At 36.4% G+C, this 15,052-nt stretch overlaps 1 protein-coding gene across 1 annotated transcript in view; it reads right to left on the minus strand.

Moving 5' to 3' along the window:
• TRHDE (thyrotropin releasing hormone degrading enzyme) overlaps positions 1–15,052 on the minus strand; it is a 524,500-nt gene that overhangs the window by 48,624 nt on the left and 460,824 nt on the right. The window contains exons 13-14 of the mRNA XM_075551269.1: positions 2,001–2,148; positions 175–272 (exon numbers count right to left, since the gene is read on the minus strand). Coding sequence (XP_075407384.1) covers positions 175–272; positions 2,001–2,148 — 246 coding nt within the window. The remainder of the gene's footprint in view (positions 1–174; positions 273–2,000; positions 2,149–15,052) is intronic.

The raw sequence follows: 15,052 nt of genomic DNA on the forward strand, positions 1-15,052 counted from the left end.
TCCTCGTGTCAAGCAATGGACCTGCTGCCCCGTAGCGATCCTCCCAGAAAACGGAAATGAAAGATCAAGCATGAAAGAAAGATCATCTCATGCAGCTAAAACCACAATGCCACTAGTACGATTTTATTGTATAGCTCATGGAGAAACTGAAAGAATAATCAAATAATACAGTACTCGTGTTGGTAAGATGCTTGAACAAGGGATCCATTAAAATTATTTTTGGGCCATCCAAGTTTGAGATATGTTGTTGCCACTTGCTTCAAAATATATTCCTAAATGGAACAAGGAAGGTAGAAAGATGGTGTCAGCTTGAAACATCTCTATTCTGACCACTAAAATGTTATAATAACAAGAACACACTTTCTAAATATAGCTGCTTTCAAATAACAGTGAAATTATGAGCACAATAACTTCCCAATTACAATGTTACTTAACTTAGCAATTCAAATACAGGACACACAGATCTAATACTATCAAAATTTGGAAGTCTACTTTTCCTATTGGACAAAAGAATGATTTATAACATTGACAATGTTTACAACCAAATGAATAAATAGTAACGTTGATGATACTTGGACTTGATATTCTATAAGAAATACTATATATCTATAAGATTTACTATAGATATGCTATAAGAACGTGAGCACATAACATTTATTTTCTACCAGTAGAATGTACTTAAAGTATTATGTAGGCCCAGCCAGCCTACAGACTATTATTGTTGAACTGAAAGTCACAGAATGATCTTCAGTATAATTACATGGTATTTCAGAATCAACAATCGATTCAGCTAATGATATATTCAAAGCAATTTTTAACTTTTATTGAAAATGAAATGTCTGGCATCACACACTATTTAAAACTAAAAATTACACAAAAATGTATGTTACTTTTACAAAAATTTCATTACAGTGTGTTTTGTTAAGGAAAAAAGAAAAGTATATGTCTTTCTCTAGTAGATATTATTTGTACCACAATGGAAACGCCACATTTCTTTGAGCGTCTGATGTAATAGTTGAGACAAAGCTAATGATAGCCATGGCACGATTGTCCCTGTCCACAAGTAACTAACCGGGGGCTTTCAATTTAGCTTAGGGTAAGAAAGAAGGACCTGTGATGGCTCTCTGACATTTAGAATGGCTTGAATAGCCAGTTTCATGACGTGGAAATATAGTTTCCAAATACGTAAGTTAGTCAGTATAGCCAATATGTCACAAGACGATTTTATAAGACAGAAACAGGCTCTTTGAAGGAGAGCAAAACAGTGAGCAAAGATAATAGACGGCACAGAAACGTATTGTCATATGCAAAGCCTCACAACTGATAGAAAATTTGGAAATCAAAAGCTTATTAACAGTCTTTAATCTGAATCTTATTTAAAGTGATGATTAAATTAGATTAGTTGGTGTTAGCAGTGCAATTTGGTTTCCCAGGCTTCAGCTCTGGAAATCTGGTCAGGCTGTTGGAATGTGTGTCATGTCCTCACGTCTATTTGGATTATCTGTTGTTTGCTCTCCTGTGTCCCCTTGGACCCAATTATGAATGGGCTTTGGCCTCAATGTTGATCTTATCCTCGTTAATTAAGGAAGTGAATTGAATTCACTCTGCCCTTTTGGATAAAAATAATGACTAAGAAGCCTTGCTGAAACTGTCTATATTCTGCTAGATTTTTGGACCCTCTCTAACCAGGGGAAGTCCTTTGTGAACACGGCGTCCTTTAACTATCGGGAAGTCGGTTGAACTTTAAGGATTTGCTCTGTATATTTGTTCTTAAATTCCGAAGCATTCATTGAAGATTAATTGACACTTTGAGGCAGGAAAAAAACGTCGCTTGTAATAAATTTCTTCGAATAATTTTCATCAGTGTGGAAAAGAAAAATCAGGACAAAAGTAATCACGCAAATTAGAAGAAAGAACAAAAATAACGTAGAGTCAATGGTGAATAGCAAACAGGAAAATAACAGCTTATCTTATGAGAGTAAGAGAATATATATGATTACATTGAAGACATTATAGTTCTCCATGCGGTCCAGCAATTTATCCAGAGGATAAAGAGCCCGGCTGGCAGCATGCCAAGGAAGAAAATCCTTTTCCTCAGATAGGTATCTGATCATCTCCAGGGGAATATTCTGAGGCAAGTAGCCGGCTCTGCACAAACAAAGAACAGAATGTTAATGATGTGTGTAACAGATACATGATAAGGCAAAAAGGAAGGTTTTACATATACAAATAACAGACTACCAGCATGATTTGTCACAGAATAAAGAAGCCATTCTTAGTGTTTAAAAACACAATGATTCACCTTTTAAATATATCAAAAGATGGCAACGTCCCTTAATACATATAGTAAGTTAAAAATTTAACGAACACACAGAAAAACTAGACGCTGTATGTTCAAAAAGGAAAGATTGTTGAATTTGGATAAAAATCAACCCTTTTAATTTTCATTCACAGAAATGGTTCAGAGGTAAAAAGTAAAAAATAATTGCTTATTGACTTGAAATTTTGGTTTCTCCACGTATTCTTGTTGCTTTTCATGTAGTTCTGTGTCATGATTGCTTTAAAAAGCAGGGTTAGATAATAGAAAGCAACTCAAGAGTTTTGACTGCTACCTTGCAGTGTAAGCATTTCGTATCTGCTTTTAAAAATTGCACTGCTTTCTTTAACACTTATTAAAAAATCAGAGTACGATTCTAAAAGAATTCAAAAACAAAAAATTTTAAATATTATCATCTTTGGATTTCTTTGGATTTCCAAGATGATTTCATATTCCTTTGGGAACCAATGTCAGATTTCTTGGAAGATATTAAAATGTATCTCTTGAGAATTATCTAAATATATACGGTTTGTATTTAAAAAGCCAATCCTTACCCCCTGCCCCTGACCTCTCCCCACCCAAAAAAAGCCACAGTAAGTATCTCTCCTCGCTGGTGGACTGCATACACAAGTCTTACAGAACCAAGGCAGCATAAACGGCACTTCTCAAGAAGGCACACCCATTTCTCAACCATCAACCGCTGAGAGATCCAAAGGGCAGCGTTTACCCAAGGACAACATTGACAAGTGGAAATACCGGCAGGGATTGGGATACGTGGTGTTACATGGAGGGAAACGCAATCAGTGATGTGAAACAAAATGTTTGTGGGTTGCTGCATGAGAAACGGACCTTTTCAGCAAACGCTCACCCAATTCATCAATTTTAAAAATCTGAAATGAACACATAATGGCGAACTATACATTTTAAGACTTGAGAACCATGATCATAACCTATTAGATTAACGAAGGAACATTATTTAGTTTGCCACATTATTGAGTCCAAATTTGATGTGTCAAGCAAAAATTATTCTATAAATGAACATTAGCTTCCAGATACATTTATCATATTCAAGATAAAATCCAGATATGAAGACAGACTTCGTGGGGCAAGTTCATCCTCAGTAAAAGGAACTGTGAAAAGTACCCCAAATTCTTAGATAATTTCCAAATTTCCTAGAGCTAATATAGCTTATATATGGTTATATGTGTAACACTCTTCTTGCACAATTTCCATTCTACACATCCTGTCAGGAACAGCATGAAAGTTGACCATGGCAACAAAAATAAAGAGCTTTATGTCTTCCCTGGAGTCACATTTCAATCATATTTAAAATTTTCTTTCAAGAGTAACTTCCTAATGAAAATTGTATACAATTTTTATAGAAATAATTACTAGATTTTCTTTCCCAAAAGAGCCATGTCGTCCAATATTTTGTGCTTTTAAATCATTTGTCTCCCTGAGTTTTTAATTATAAACATCAATTAGTATGTTGGTCATAAAATTGCCTCCACTTAACATATGCCATGGATTATGTTATATTGGCATTGAAAAAAGTATTAAAAATCCATTATTCTATGCTGAAGAAAAATATTTCTAAAAATAAAATTGTTTAGCAATTAGATACATTATTTGGAGTTTTCAAATTCAGTTCCATATGCAAAAATTTTTATCTGCATTTCTACAGATTGTCATGAGTTTGAAAATAAGTAAAGAAGTATTCCTTTATTATAGAAAATATTATTATTGTAACTTAATAATATTAAGTTATTGATAAAAGTTATTATTCCTTGACATATCTTCCATCTAGGTCTATACACTCCTGAAAGAAATGTTCCTATCGCTATAACACTTCCTGAAAGAATTCTGCACTCTGCTTTACACAATATCAAACTGGCAGTTTTGGTAATTTTGAGGGACTCAATTTGTATTCCTTTTCAAAGTTCTCTGAGTTTTGGAAATAAAATGAAATCTAAAATATCAAGATCAGGCCTATAGAGTGGATAGGGTAAGGGCTCCCAGATGAAATTCACATAGGGCAGACCCTGATGTCATTGAAAACAAACAATAATAATATTACTGACATGGAAAAAATTACTTCGTGCACCTTTTTCTTGGATGTTTTCTTATCAATTAAGTTTTTCATCATTTTGGACTATCTTCATAATAAGTACCTATGCTTATCCTGCATGTTTTGGGAAAGCTTATCAAGACAATCCTTTAGGACTGCCAAAGTAGCAGTGATTTCCTATGGAGCTGACTACACTGACTTGAAGTTAACGGGCTCAACAGATCCCCTGGGAAGCCACTGCTTTCACCGGATCTTGCTCTCTGGATCACACTGTTCAATGATCTTCATGAACTATCGGTGGATTTTGAGGTCTTCTTGATATTCCTAAAAATGATTGATCCATGTGAAAAAATTGTTTTTGTCGGGGTTCATTCCCACGACTGTGTTGCACAGATTCAATGATTTGGGAAGATATCTATATAAACTTTATTAAATATTTGCTATTAGTCGATTTCAAAGTCATGACTTTCCATGGCACCTGTCTCCCATTTTTGAAGACACTAATAAAACTATCGCAAGTGCATTACTGAGAGAACTTGTCTGCAGCTCTCCACCGATTACAGAAATGTGTGCTGTTTGGAATAAACTCAGGCATATATGGGTTAATTCCTTGTAGGAATACTTTTTGATTTATCCGGTGTTATGTCAATTATATTTCATTGGTTTTGCATCATTTCTATAAACAGATTCACAGTGTTTAATAACTTATGCTCTGTGGGAAATATAACCACAAATCAAAAGTGCATAAATCCTGCACAAAAAGAAACATTCACTTGAAGAGTATAGACTCTGTAAAATAAAACAAATAAATCTCATCCTAATTTTTGTTAAGATTGAAATAAGAATATAGAACTGCAAGATAACCTTTTGGCTTCCCCATTTTCCTCTAAGTAACATATTCATGTGACAGTGCTTCGAATCTGTGGGGAGATGAGCAGTTCTTTGTTGTCTGTTCTTGGTCTGGAAGTTCCTCTGAAACCCTTTCCCATTGAGTGATTGCTGGCATCTGAAATGCCAGTGACACAGCACCCAACATCACAGCAACCCAAGCACCACCTCGATATGACACACTGATAGCCAAACTGGACTATCTGAAGAAGAGTGTGGCATCAAGAGTGGAGGAAGGTACTAACACCCGGGGGTATGTAGCCATCACAACCTTGCTGACAGTGGAAAGGACTTGGAACACGTGTGGAGAAAGAGCGAGGAGTGCAGTCTTCACCCTCTATGGAAGCAAGCCCCAAATCCTCATCGCTGGACCCACAGAGAGCATCATGATAAAGGCAGAAAAGATTTAAGTGGTCAAGGATTTTGTCTTACTTGGATCCACAATGAATACTCCTGGAAGCAGCAGTCAAGAGATCAAAAGACATATTGCATTCGGTAAATCTGCGGCACAGACCTCCTTAGAGTACTCACAAATGTGGATGTTACTTTGAGGTCAAAGGTACATCTAAGCCGAGATATGGCATTCTCCATGGCATCATTTGCATGTCAAAGTTGGACGTTGAGTAAGGAAGAAAGAAGAAGACACGATGCACTTGAGTTGTGGAGCTGGAGAAGAATATTGAAAGTACCAAGTGCTGCTAGAAGCACAAACCGATCTGTACTGCAAGACAGCCAGAGTGGGCCTTAGGAGCACGGAGGGCAAGACTTCGCTTTAAATACGTCGGACATTTTGTCAGGACAGACCTAGCCCCGGAGAAGGACATCATGCTTGGTAAGGCGCAAGGGCAGCAAAAGGAGGAAGGCCCTCAAGTAGATGGACTGACACAGTGCCTGCTCCCATGGGCTCAGGCACAGGAACAACTGGGCGGCGGGTGCAGGACCATGCAGCACTTCGTTGTGTTGTGCGTAGGGTTGCTATGCATCAGAGCTAGACTGACGGCACCTAACAACATCATATTTATAATGTAGTAGGCTGAGAAATTCTGAGGACACACAAGCGCGTTGTTTGTTGTTAGTACTTGCACTTGAGTTGGTTTTGACAGATCACGACCCTCTGTCCATCAGAACAAAACACCTCCCGGACCTGAGCTAGTCTAATGGTTGTTGCTTTGTTTAACCTCATGCTGCATCCACTGTGTCATTCCATCCTACTAAGGGTCTTCTCCTTTACCGAGCATGCGCTCCTCCTGCGGGGGCAGGCCTCTGCTTAAAATAGTCTAAAGTATGTGAGGCAAAGCCTTGCCAGCCTTGCCTCTAATACGCATTCTAGCTTTCCTTCCTCCAAGACAGACTGGCTTCTCTTTTTGGCCATCCGTGAAACTCTCAGTATTCTTCACCAACACCATAATTCCAATGCATCGATTTCTTCGGTGTTTGTTATTCCGTGTGCAACTTTCACATGGATATGACGTAATAGAAAATACCATAGGTTAGGTGAGACCGACCTTAGTCCTGAAAGTAACATCCTTGCTTTTCAACACTTTAAAGATGTCTTGTGCAGCAGAGTTACCCAAAGCAATACCTTAACTGCTGCTAAGATGAGAATGGATTTTGGATCCAAACAAGATGAAATCTTTGACAACTTCAATCTTTCCTTCATTTCTCATGATGTTATTTCTTGGTCAGGTTGTTAGGATTTGGGTTTCCTTTATAATGAATTGTAATCCACAATGGAGATTGCAATCCTCCTTCATCAGGAAGTGCTTCAAGTCCTCCTCACTTTCAGCAAGCAAGATTGTGACATCTGTGTATTGCAGGTTATTAATAAGTCTCCCTACAGCCCTAATGCATAACATAATGATAAATTCTACTGTTACCCAGAGGTTTTAATTGGCCAATATTAAGATTTCCAGGTCTTTCTTTATTGTCTTAGCCTGAAAGATCTGTCCAAACCTGTCATGCTCATATATTCCTTTTGGTGTTTGAAATGGTGGTGGCATAGCTTCTAGCTTCGTAACAATGTACAAGTCATCAAAGCAGGGCAACTGACAGGTGATGGCCCCTGGTAGTCATGTGTGGTCTCATGTCGAAGATTTAGCAAGTAGAACATAACTGTGCCTTACCCCTAGTTTATCTCATAGAAAACTTCAAGAGTGTCTCTAAGTTGTTTTTCCCTGGAATGAACCTTCCACGGTGACCTTGGAAATTTTATCTCGAAGGTTCCAGGGAGTCTACTGCCTTGGGTCCTGGTTGCATGGCCGAGTACCAGTTAGTACACTCCATTCTGCTATGAGAGCGGGGCATATACTTCTGTGACGTTTGCTCCACATACATGTTTGGGTCTATTTTTAAAAGCAGTTAACCTTCCCGAGTGCAGTTCTCAAATAGAATCAGAAACAGATTACACTCAAATTGCCCTCATTTGGCCTTGTTACAAACATATTCAAGTAATTACCCACTACATAATTCAATATACTTGCATTTAAGCCTACTCGATGAAACTATGTAGTTACACTTAATTGGACAAGGAGATGATCAGCTTCATTACAAAATTAAGAATCGTAAGAGATTATGTTAGTGAATAAGTCACCTAGCTTAGATATGTGTATGTGTAATTGGTTGGTAATGGTATCTGTGATTACTACTACTGATAATGTAATCAATATAAGCAAACTGTGGGTTCCACTGAATGGAGCACTCCATTAGCTCAAGTCATCAGCACGGTAGGGAGTACACTTAGGGTCCGGATGTGAAAATGCAGTTTTCCTAAATTTTCATCATTACAGGAAAACGTTGCTAACAAAATGAAAAACAAACAAACAACAAACTTAAAGAATATTTCATGTACTATTAAATGTGTTATTAATATATTATGAAAAGGTTGTAGATGATATCTCCTATTTTCTATACTGTTCAGGTGGGATGAGCACAAGAATTATTTAGGAATTAAAGAAAATACAATAATGAAGGGAAGCAAATGTAGACTGTTAAAGAAACAGAGAAAAACTGTCAAATACAACTGTATCTCTTCCCAAGCCAATGTTCCATCACTTACCTTCTTTCTTCCCTAATTCACCAGAACTTGCAAAGAAATATATATTTAATGGTTAAAATATATATATTTCAAAAGATTATTTAAATTAGATGATATATGCTGATATTGAAATACATTAATCTTATGAGCTTTGTTTTCATCTCAGATCCCAAACCACTGTTTTAAAACCATTATGAAATTCTGCAAATGTGAACACTTGAATCTCCTGAGATCCACGGCTTATAAACAAATAAGTATATTTTCTGTACTATTTTTTAAACAATTGATTTCTGAGTGCATGAAACTTGGGGAGAAAAATAATAATCCTTATACTTTTCTGACCAGCCTCTTTCCAGTTTTCATTAATTGATTGTACATTTAAAAACTAATGAACATCCTATTAAATATTGTACAATATATGCAGAAAACATTATCATTGTCCCTTAGGGTACAGCTTTTTTTTTAAGCATTTGCTAAATGTTTAATTAAAGGCTTACCAACTTTTATCTGTAAATCATTATTATTCGTTATTAAAAGCTATTTATAGGTTCTTTATGGAAAAATACTACGCTATAGGATGGAAACCCAAATAGTTCTCTGAAAACCATAGAACAGAAAAGAAAATACAGCAAGGATGTATTGTTGCCAGCCATCCATACGGCAATTTTCTAGATAGAGAAGAATCTGACCGGCAGTGCTGAGCTGTCAAAGGCTCCTGTCCCCTGAAGCTGGCCGCGTGCACGCTGCAGAGGCCACGCAGCTTCCCCTCTTTCTCCTCCACTATTGGGCCTCCCCATTTCTTTTCGTTTGTTTCTCCTCCAGAAACATTTTATGGAGAAAAAGACTTGGCGCTTCTTTTATGGACTCAGATAATAACTTTATAACACATTTACTCATGATGTTTAAAAATCGTAATTCTATCATAATATTAACTTTCCACCTCATTGGATGCAGGGTCTTGAAGAGAATGATGCAAACTTTATCTCTTTATCCTCAAAGTTTAAAGCAGAATCTAGCACAAAATAGGCACCTCATGCATGGGTTTCAATCTAAATTAAACTGTGGATATAATCTCAAAGTTATTTTAAAACAAAGTACATTTGCTAGGTATATTAAACATAGAAATAATGACTTTTTAAAATGTTGAGCATTTTGTAAGGTTAAAAGACAACAGCAGGATTGAAAAAAATTATTAGAGCTATATTCATAACATTTTTTCTAATTTCATTTATTCATCAGAGTGTAAAAGAAAAGGTTAATGCTGCGTAATCAATAGTTTTGAATAGCCAGGTGGCTGCCAAAAAGAAATAGTTGTAAAGTGAGTAAGATAGTAGGGACATTATGCAAACATCTCTGTTCTTTATTCTCTGACTGGTAAAAGACCTACCTAAAAGTAATACTGTGGTTTCCTTTGATACTAAAAGGCAAGAATAGTGTCAGTTGCTCTACCTCCAACAATCTTCTCCTTGGAGTTTTTGCCCATCTAATTTTCTCCTTTTTTCCCTCACGTTTCATCAAATTTTTTACTTTCTTCATTTGGTGGTTACATAATCTAGCGTCAACTTTAGACTCTTAAGCGTGAAGGGGTGGAGTTTAGCCTGTTAAACAGGTCGCATCTTGATGACCTCATTTGAAGGCGCTATGGAGATAAATAGCTCCGTGGAGGAGGACCCACACTCCCAGCGAGACATGCCTGTTGGCAAGCCAGATGGAGCTACACTGTTGCAGCCATAGCCCTGGAGCTGCAGTAACCATGTGGAGGCCCACACCAGCATTGAGATGCTTCCACTGCCACTGGATCCACAAGACTTCCCACCTACTGACCTGTGACCTTCCTTCATTTGGTGTCAGTGCATGTGTCGCATGAGTCAGAAGAGGAATTTATAGACTGGTATTGGAAATATGGGCTAATATTGGACGTATGGACTTGATCTGGACTGGGATGGGATGTTTTCTTAATATATAATTACTCTATTATATAAAGCTCTTTCTTACCTCTGTATGAGTGTCCATGGATTTGTTTCTCTAGTCAACCCAGACTAACACATTATGGTACCAGGAGTGGGGTACTAGAGAAACGAATTGTAAAGATGGAGAGTGGATGCTTGTTTGACCTTTGCCTCATGGTAGTGTTTCTTCTTTGTGCTTTTCTTCTTTATGCTTTCGTTTTATTTTTTTCTTCTTTTCTACTTCTATTTTCTTTTCCCCTTACTTTTCTTTACTATTCTATTTTCTTTTTCCTACCTTCCCTAGTTTAACAATGACCCACACCAGCCAAATCCACCATCAGCTGTGATATACAAGCAGAAAACAGAGGGGCCTGGACACATTCCTATTATCTGTTATTCCCACAGAGATACTGGTGCTGAGTGCTTAAGAGCACACTAGCACACAATCACCAGTTAAATAGGCGGACACCAGCATCACAATTTCTCAAAAGCAAACAACAACAAGACAAACACATTCTTTCAATTCACAATATTAAATAGCTTAAGCAAACAAAACAAAACAAAAATAGCTTAAATATGTGCCCAAAATATAGAACTAAGGAACGTTTCTAAGAAGAACTGTCAATGAAGCTAACTAAGAAGGAATTCAAATAACATGACATTTAGGTATTTACAAAGGCTTGAGGGGAAAAAAATAAATAAAGCTGAAGAAGAAATCAAATAAAACATAAAATATTAGAAGAATGCAGGAAAACATCACAAAATCAAACCTGAAAAATTTAAAAAGTGAGCAAACATACGAAAATAGTAAATGGAAATTGAGAATTGCATTATGATTTCTGAAAAAGTAGACTGAAAGGATAAGTAAGATGCAGCAATAGAAGGCTGTATTTGTAAGCAGAAATAAACATTTCTCCATACTAATATGTTAGAAAAATAGTCAGAGAAGAAAAAGAAAGTAGAAAGAAAAAAACTAAAGAAAGCCAAAGAATTATGCAGGATACCATCAAAAGGAATAACTTTGTAAGATCAGAATTTCAGAGCAAGCAGATACAACAAAAAGCACAGTGAAAAGTGTTAAAGAGTTATGGGAAGAAAATGTCCCCAGTAGCTGAGAGAACAAAAAGGTATGCCTTCAAGAAGCTGACTGAACTCCAATCAGGATAGATTGCTGCAGGGCCAGTGAATTTCTTAACATGACTTTTCTAATGAAAGCTACTGTACCTCCCCTACCAACCTTTCCCTGCCTTGGACTGGGTCAGAAAAGGGGGATGCACTGAGTGGATGCATCTTTGAGAAACTGCTGAAAGGATACTTTCGCTAACCATCCTGTTGGGTATAAGATATGACCCCTTAGGGCAAGCAGGAAAGGGGAACTCATTAGCTGTAAGAGCCGGGAGTGGAGAGTGCCCTCTGGACGCCGGGATCTCTGCGTAGTGAAGCTCCTTGTTTCAGAAGGAGGTTGTCCCATCGAGGAGAAGCAGTACCACCAGAAGCTAGAGCAGTGTGCCAGATTTCCCAGGCCCCGGAGAAACTAACACGGAAGGCTTTGAGGCTGGAGGCTGGTTGTGAAGTGGGTTCCCTATGGGTCCTTAATGTGGGAAGGTGGATTTGCTGAACCAGGGAATTGAGCTGAAGGCCTGTGAGTTGAGGCTTACAGGAGAGTAGCGTGCCTTTGGGGTATTTATTAGAAGACCTGAAAGAACTGTGTAATGTGTCCTGATGAACAACTCTCTCCTGAACATTTCTTGTATTGCAACCTGTTAACTTGCATTATATACCCTTTAATCATGAAAAGGTTTTGTGAGTCCTGTGTAGCCACTGCAACAAATATTAGAACCCAGATATAAACGTAGATAATGCTGTTTGAATGCCAAACCTACTGCTAAATAAAATTACCAAATATATTATAATCAAACTTGGTAAAACCAAAGATAAGGAAAGAATCTGGAAAGAAACTCAGGGGAACTGAAAACTTAACTAAAAGAAAAATCATGAAATTAAGCTCTGATTTCTTGGTAGACACTGCACAAGCATGAAGGCATTGCTATAATGTATATAAAACTTTAAAAGAAAAAAAATCAAATTGCCAACCAATAATTTCAAATACAACAGCAAAACTGGGACACTTACAGAAAAACAGAAATGAAAAGAATGTGCAAAACCCATTTTACAGGAAATACTAAAGGGACTTCTTTGGAAAGAGCTAACCATGCCAGGCAACGACCAGATGTCAGCACACAAGTCAGCATACCCGCAGGTCAATACAGGAGTGTCCTGGGTAAGGCAAACAGCCAAGACTAAAATTAGGGAGCCCTGGGTATCAATTTAAATGAGAGAATTATAAAGTAAAAGAGAAGGAATATATTTTGTACTTAAAGAAAGTCCAACTGGAGATGGCATGTCTATTTTAAATTATATTGCTCTAAACTTGGAAAAATTAATTAATAACAAGATAACATAAAGAAAATTAATAAAAATTAATAAACTTCCTCAAAACAATGGCAAAAGGAAAACCATAACAGTAATAGAAGTGAAGAAAGATCAACAATTTAAAAATTCACAAAGTCCAGAAAATTATATGCAAGAAACTAGTAGCATCACATACACACAATAACAGCAATAAATTAATACCCATTGTTAATTAACTCTACAGAAACAGATTAAATGCAATATGTAAGGGATAAAGAGTAACTAAATAGATAAGAAAACGGGGCCTATCAGATACTGTCTTCAAGGAACACACGTTGGATACAAAGACAAAAATAGATTAAAAATCAAGAGATAAAAAATTTCAAGCTAATAAGAATAAAAAAGAACAGGGGATGGGCAATATTAATTTCTGATAAAACATACAAGGGACAAAGCAGCGTAAGAGGCAAGCCATTGATTGTATGATGATGAAAGAATCAATTGAACAAGAAGATATTGTCATAATAATTGTCTAGGTCATAAAAAAGTCAATGAAAAAGCCTCAAGAGACATAAATCAAACTCTAACAGAATTGAAGAGATAAACAGAAAACTTGCAAGTAGTAGCAAGAGACTTTAATACACCACTTTTAATGAAGACTAGAACAGCTACATGGGAACTCAACAAAGACGCAACAAAACTGAATGCATCAATCAACATGATTTCATACACACATACAGATCACTTCACTCAACAACATACTATACATTCTTTTCCAACACATATGGATCATTCTACAGAATAGATCACATGCTAGGCCACAAAGCTAAATCACAATAATTTAAGAAAAACATCAAATACTATAATGCATCTTTTAAGAGCAAAGTGCTCTAAAATTAGAAATCAGCAATAGAAAGATCAATAAACTATCAACTACACCAAAGTTAAATAATAGCTTTAAATAAAAAACTATCAAATAATAGATATTTTTTAAAACTCCTTAAAGCAAACAAGAATAAAACCTCAATACTCACAGAAAAAGTACTGCTCAGAAAAACAATCTAGCAATAAACACACACACACACACACACACACACACACAAATAACAAAGAACCCAATCACCACTTTAACCCAACATCTCTAATAATTAGAAAAGGAGCTCTATAAAAGGCCTACAATCAACAGAAGAACAGAAGCAACAGATCAGAGCAGATACTAATGAAACATTAAAATAATAGACAGACTCAACAATGTAGACCTTGTTTCTTTGAAAAGATACACAAATCATTGGAAATGTAACAAAGAAAAAGAAGGAAAAAGACTAGTGAAATGGATAACACCACAAGAGTCAGGTAAAATAAAAGGGATACCCAAAATATGCACAACTGTGCTCCAAAAATGTTTTAAACTATAAAATGTACATATTTATAGAAACACACAACTTACCTAAAGTAATAAAGAATGAAGTAGATATTTTGAACAGAGCCATCATTAAGCAGAAATGAATCCTATTATTAAACTCACAACAGCAGCAGAACAAAAGTCTGTGCACACAAAGTTTCATTGTAGAATCTTACCAACTCTTCAAAGAAGAGCTGACTCTAATCCTACTTGGGCTATTCCAGAGTACAGAAAAAGATGAAATACTTGCAAACACACTTAATGAAGCAAACATACCCATGATATTAAAACCAGGCAAAAGCATCACTAAAGAGGGAAAATCATAGACACATATCCTTGATAAGCATAGATATTAACATTCTCAACAAAGTTTATTCAACAGTACACAAGAACATATTTAAAAATACATCAAGACCAAGTGGGATCCATAATGTTTATTTAAGAATGGTTCAATATTAGGGGGGGGAAATCAGTTCAATAACTACATTAAAAAATTTTAATTTCCAGAAAACTAATTTTCCTAAATATAACACACACTCTTGATAAAATAGTAATAGATGGGTAATTCCCATCAAAATCTAGGACACATATACAAATCAATGGCCAACATTAGTCACAATGAAGAATCACTGTAAGTATCACACTGTGCACAGGTACTGCACAAGAATGCCCTGAAGGGTCACTTCTATTCACTGTTGTGCTGGGAGTCTTAGTTAGAGCTCCGGTGCAAAAAAGGGAAAATTTAAATCATCCAAATTGAAAAAGTATAAATAAACTCTATTTTCAGATGTTATTATCAATTTGCAACAATAAGTCAAGATTCGTTTCCACCAATAAGCAGAAATCTGAAAAGAAACTCAGGAAAACACTGATCATTTACAATGCTGTTCTTCGTTGCTCTGAGACCATTCTGACACATAGGGAGCCGACGCACAACAGAACGAAACCCTGAGAGTCCTGCGCCGTCCTTACAAGTGTCCCC

Source organism: Tenrec ecaudatus, chromosome 6 (assembly GCF_050624435.1).
Source record: "Tenrec ecaudatus isolate mTenEca1 chromosome 6, mTenEca1.hap1, whole genome shotgun sequence".
Lineage (NCBI taxonomy): Eukaryota > Metazoa > Chordata > Mammalia > Afrosoricida > Tenrecidae > Tenrec > Tenrec ecaudatus.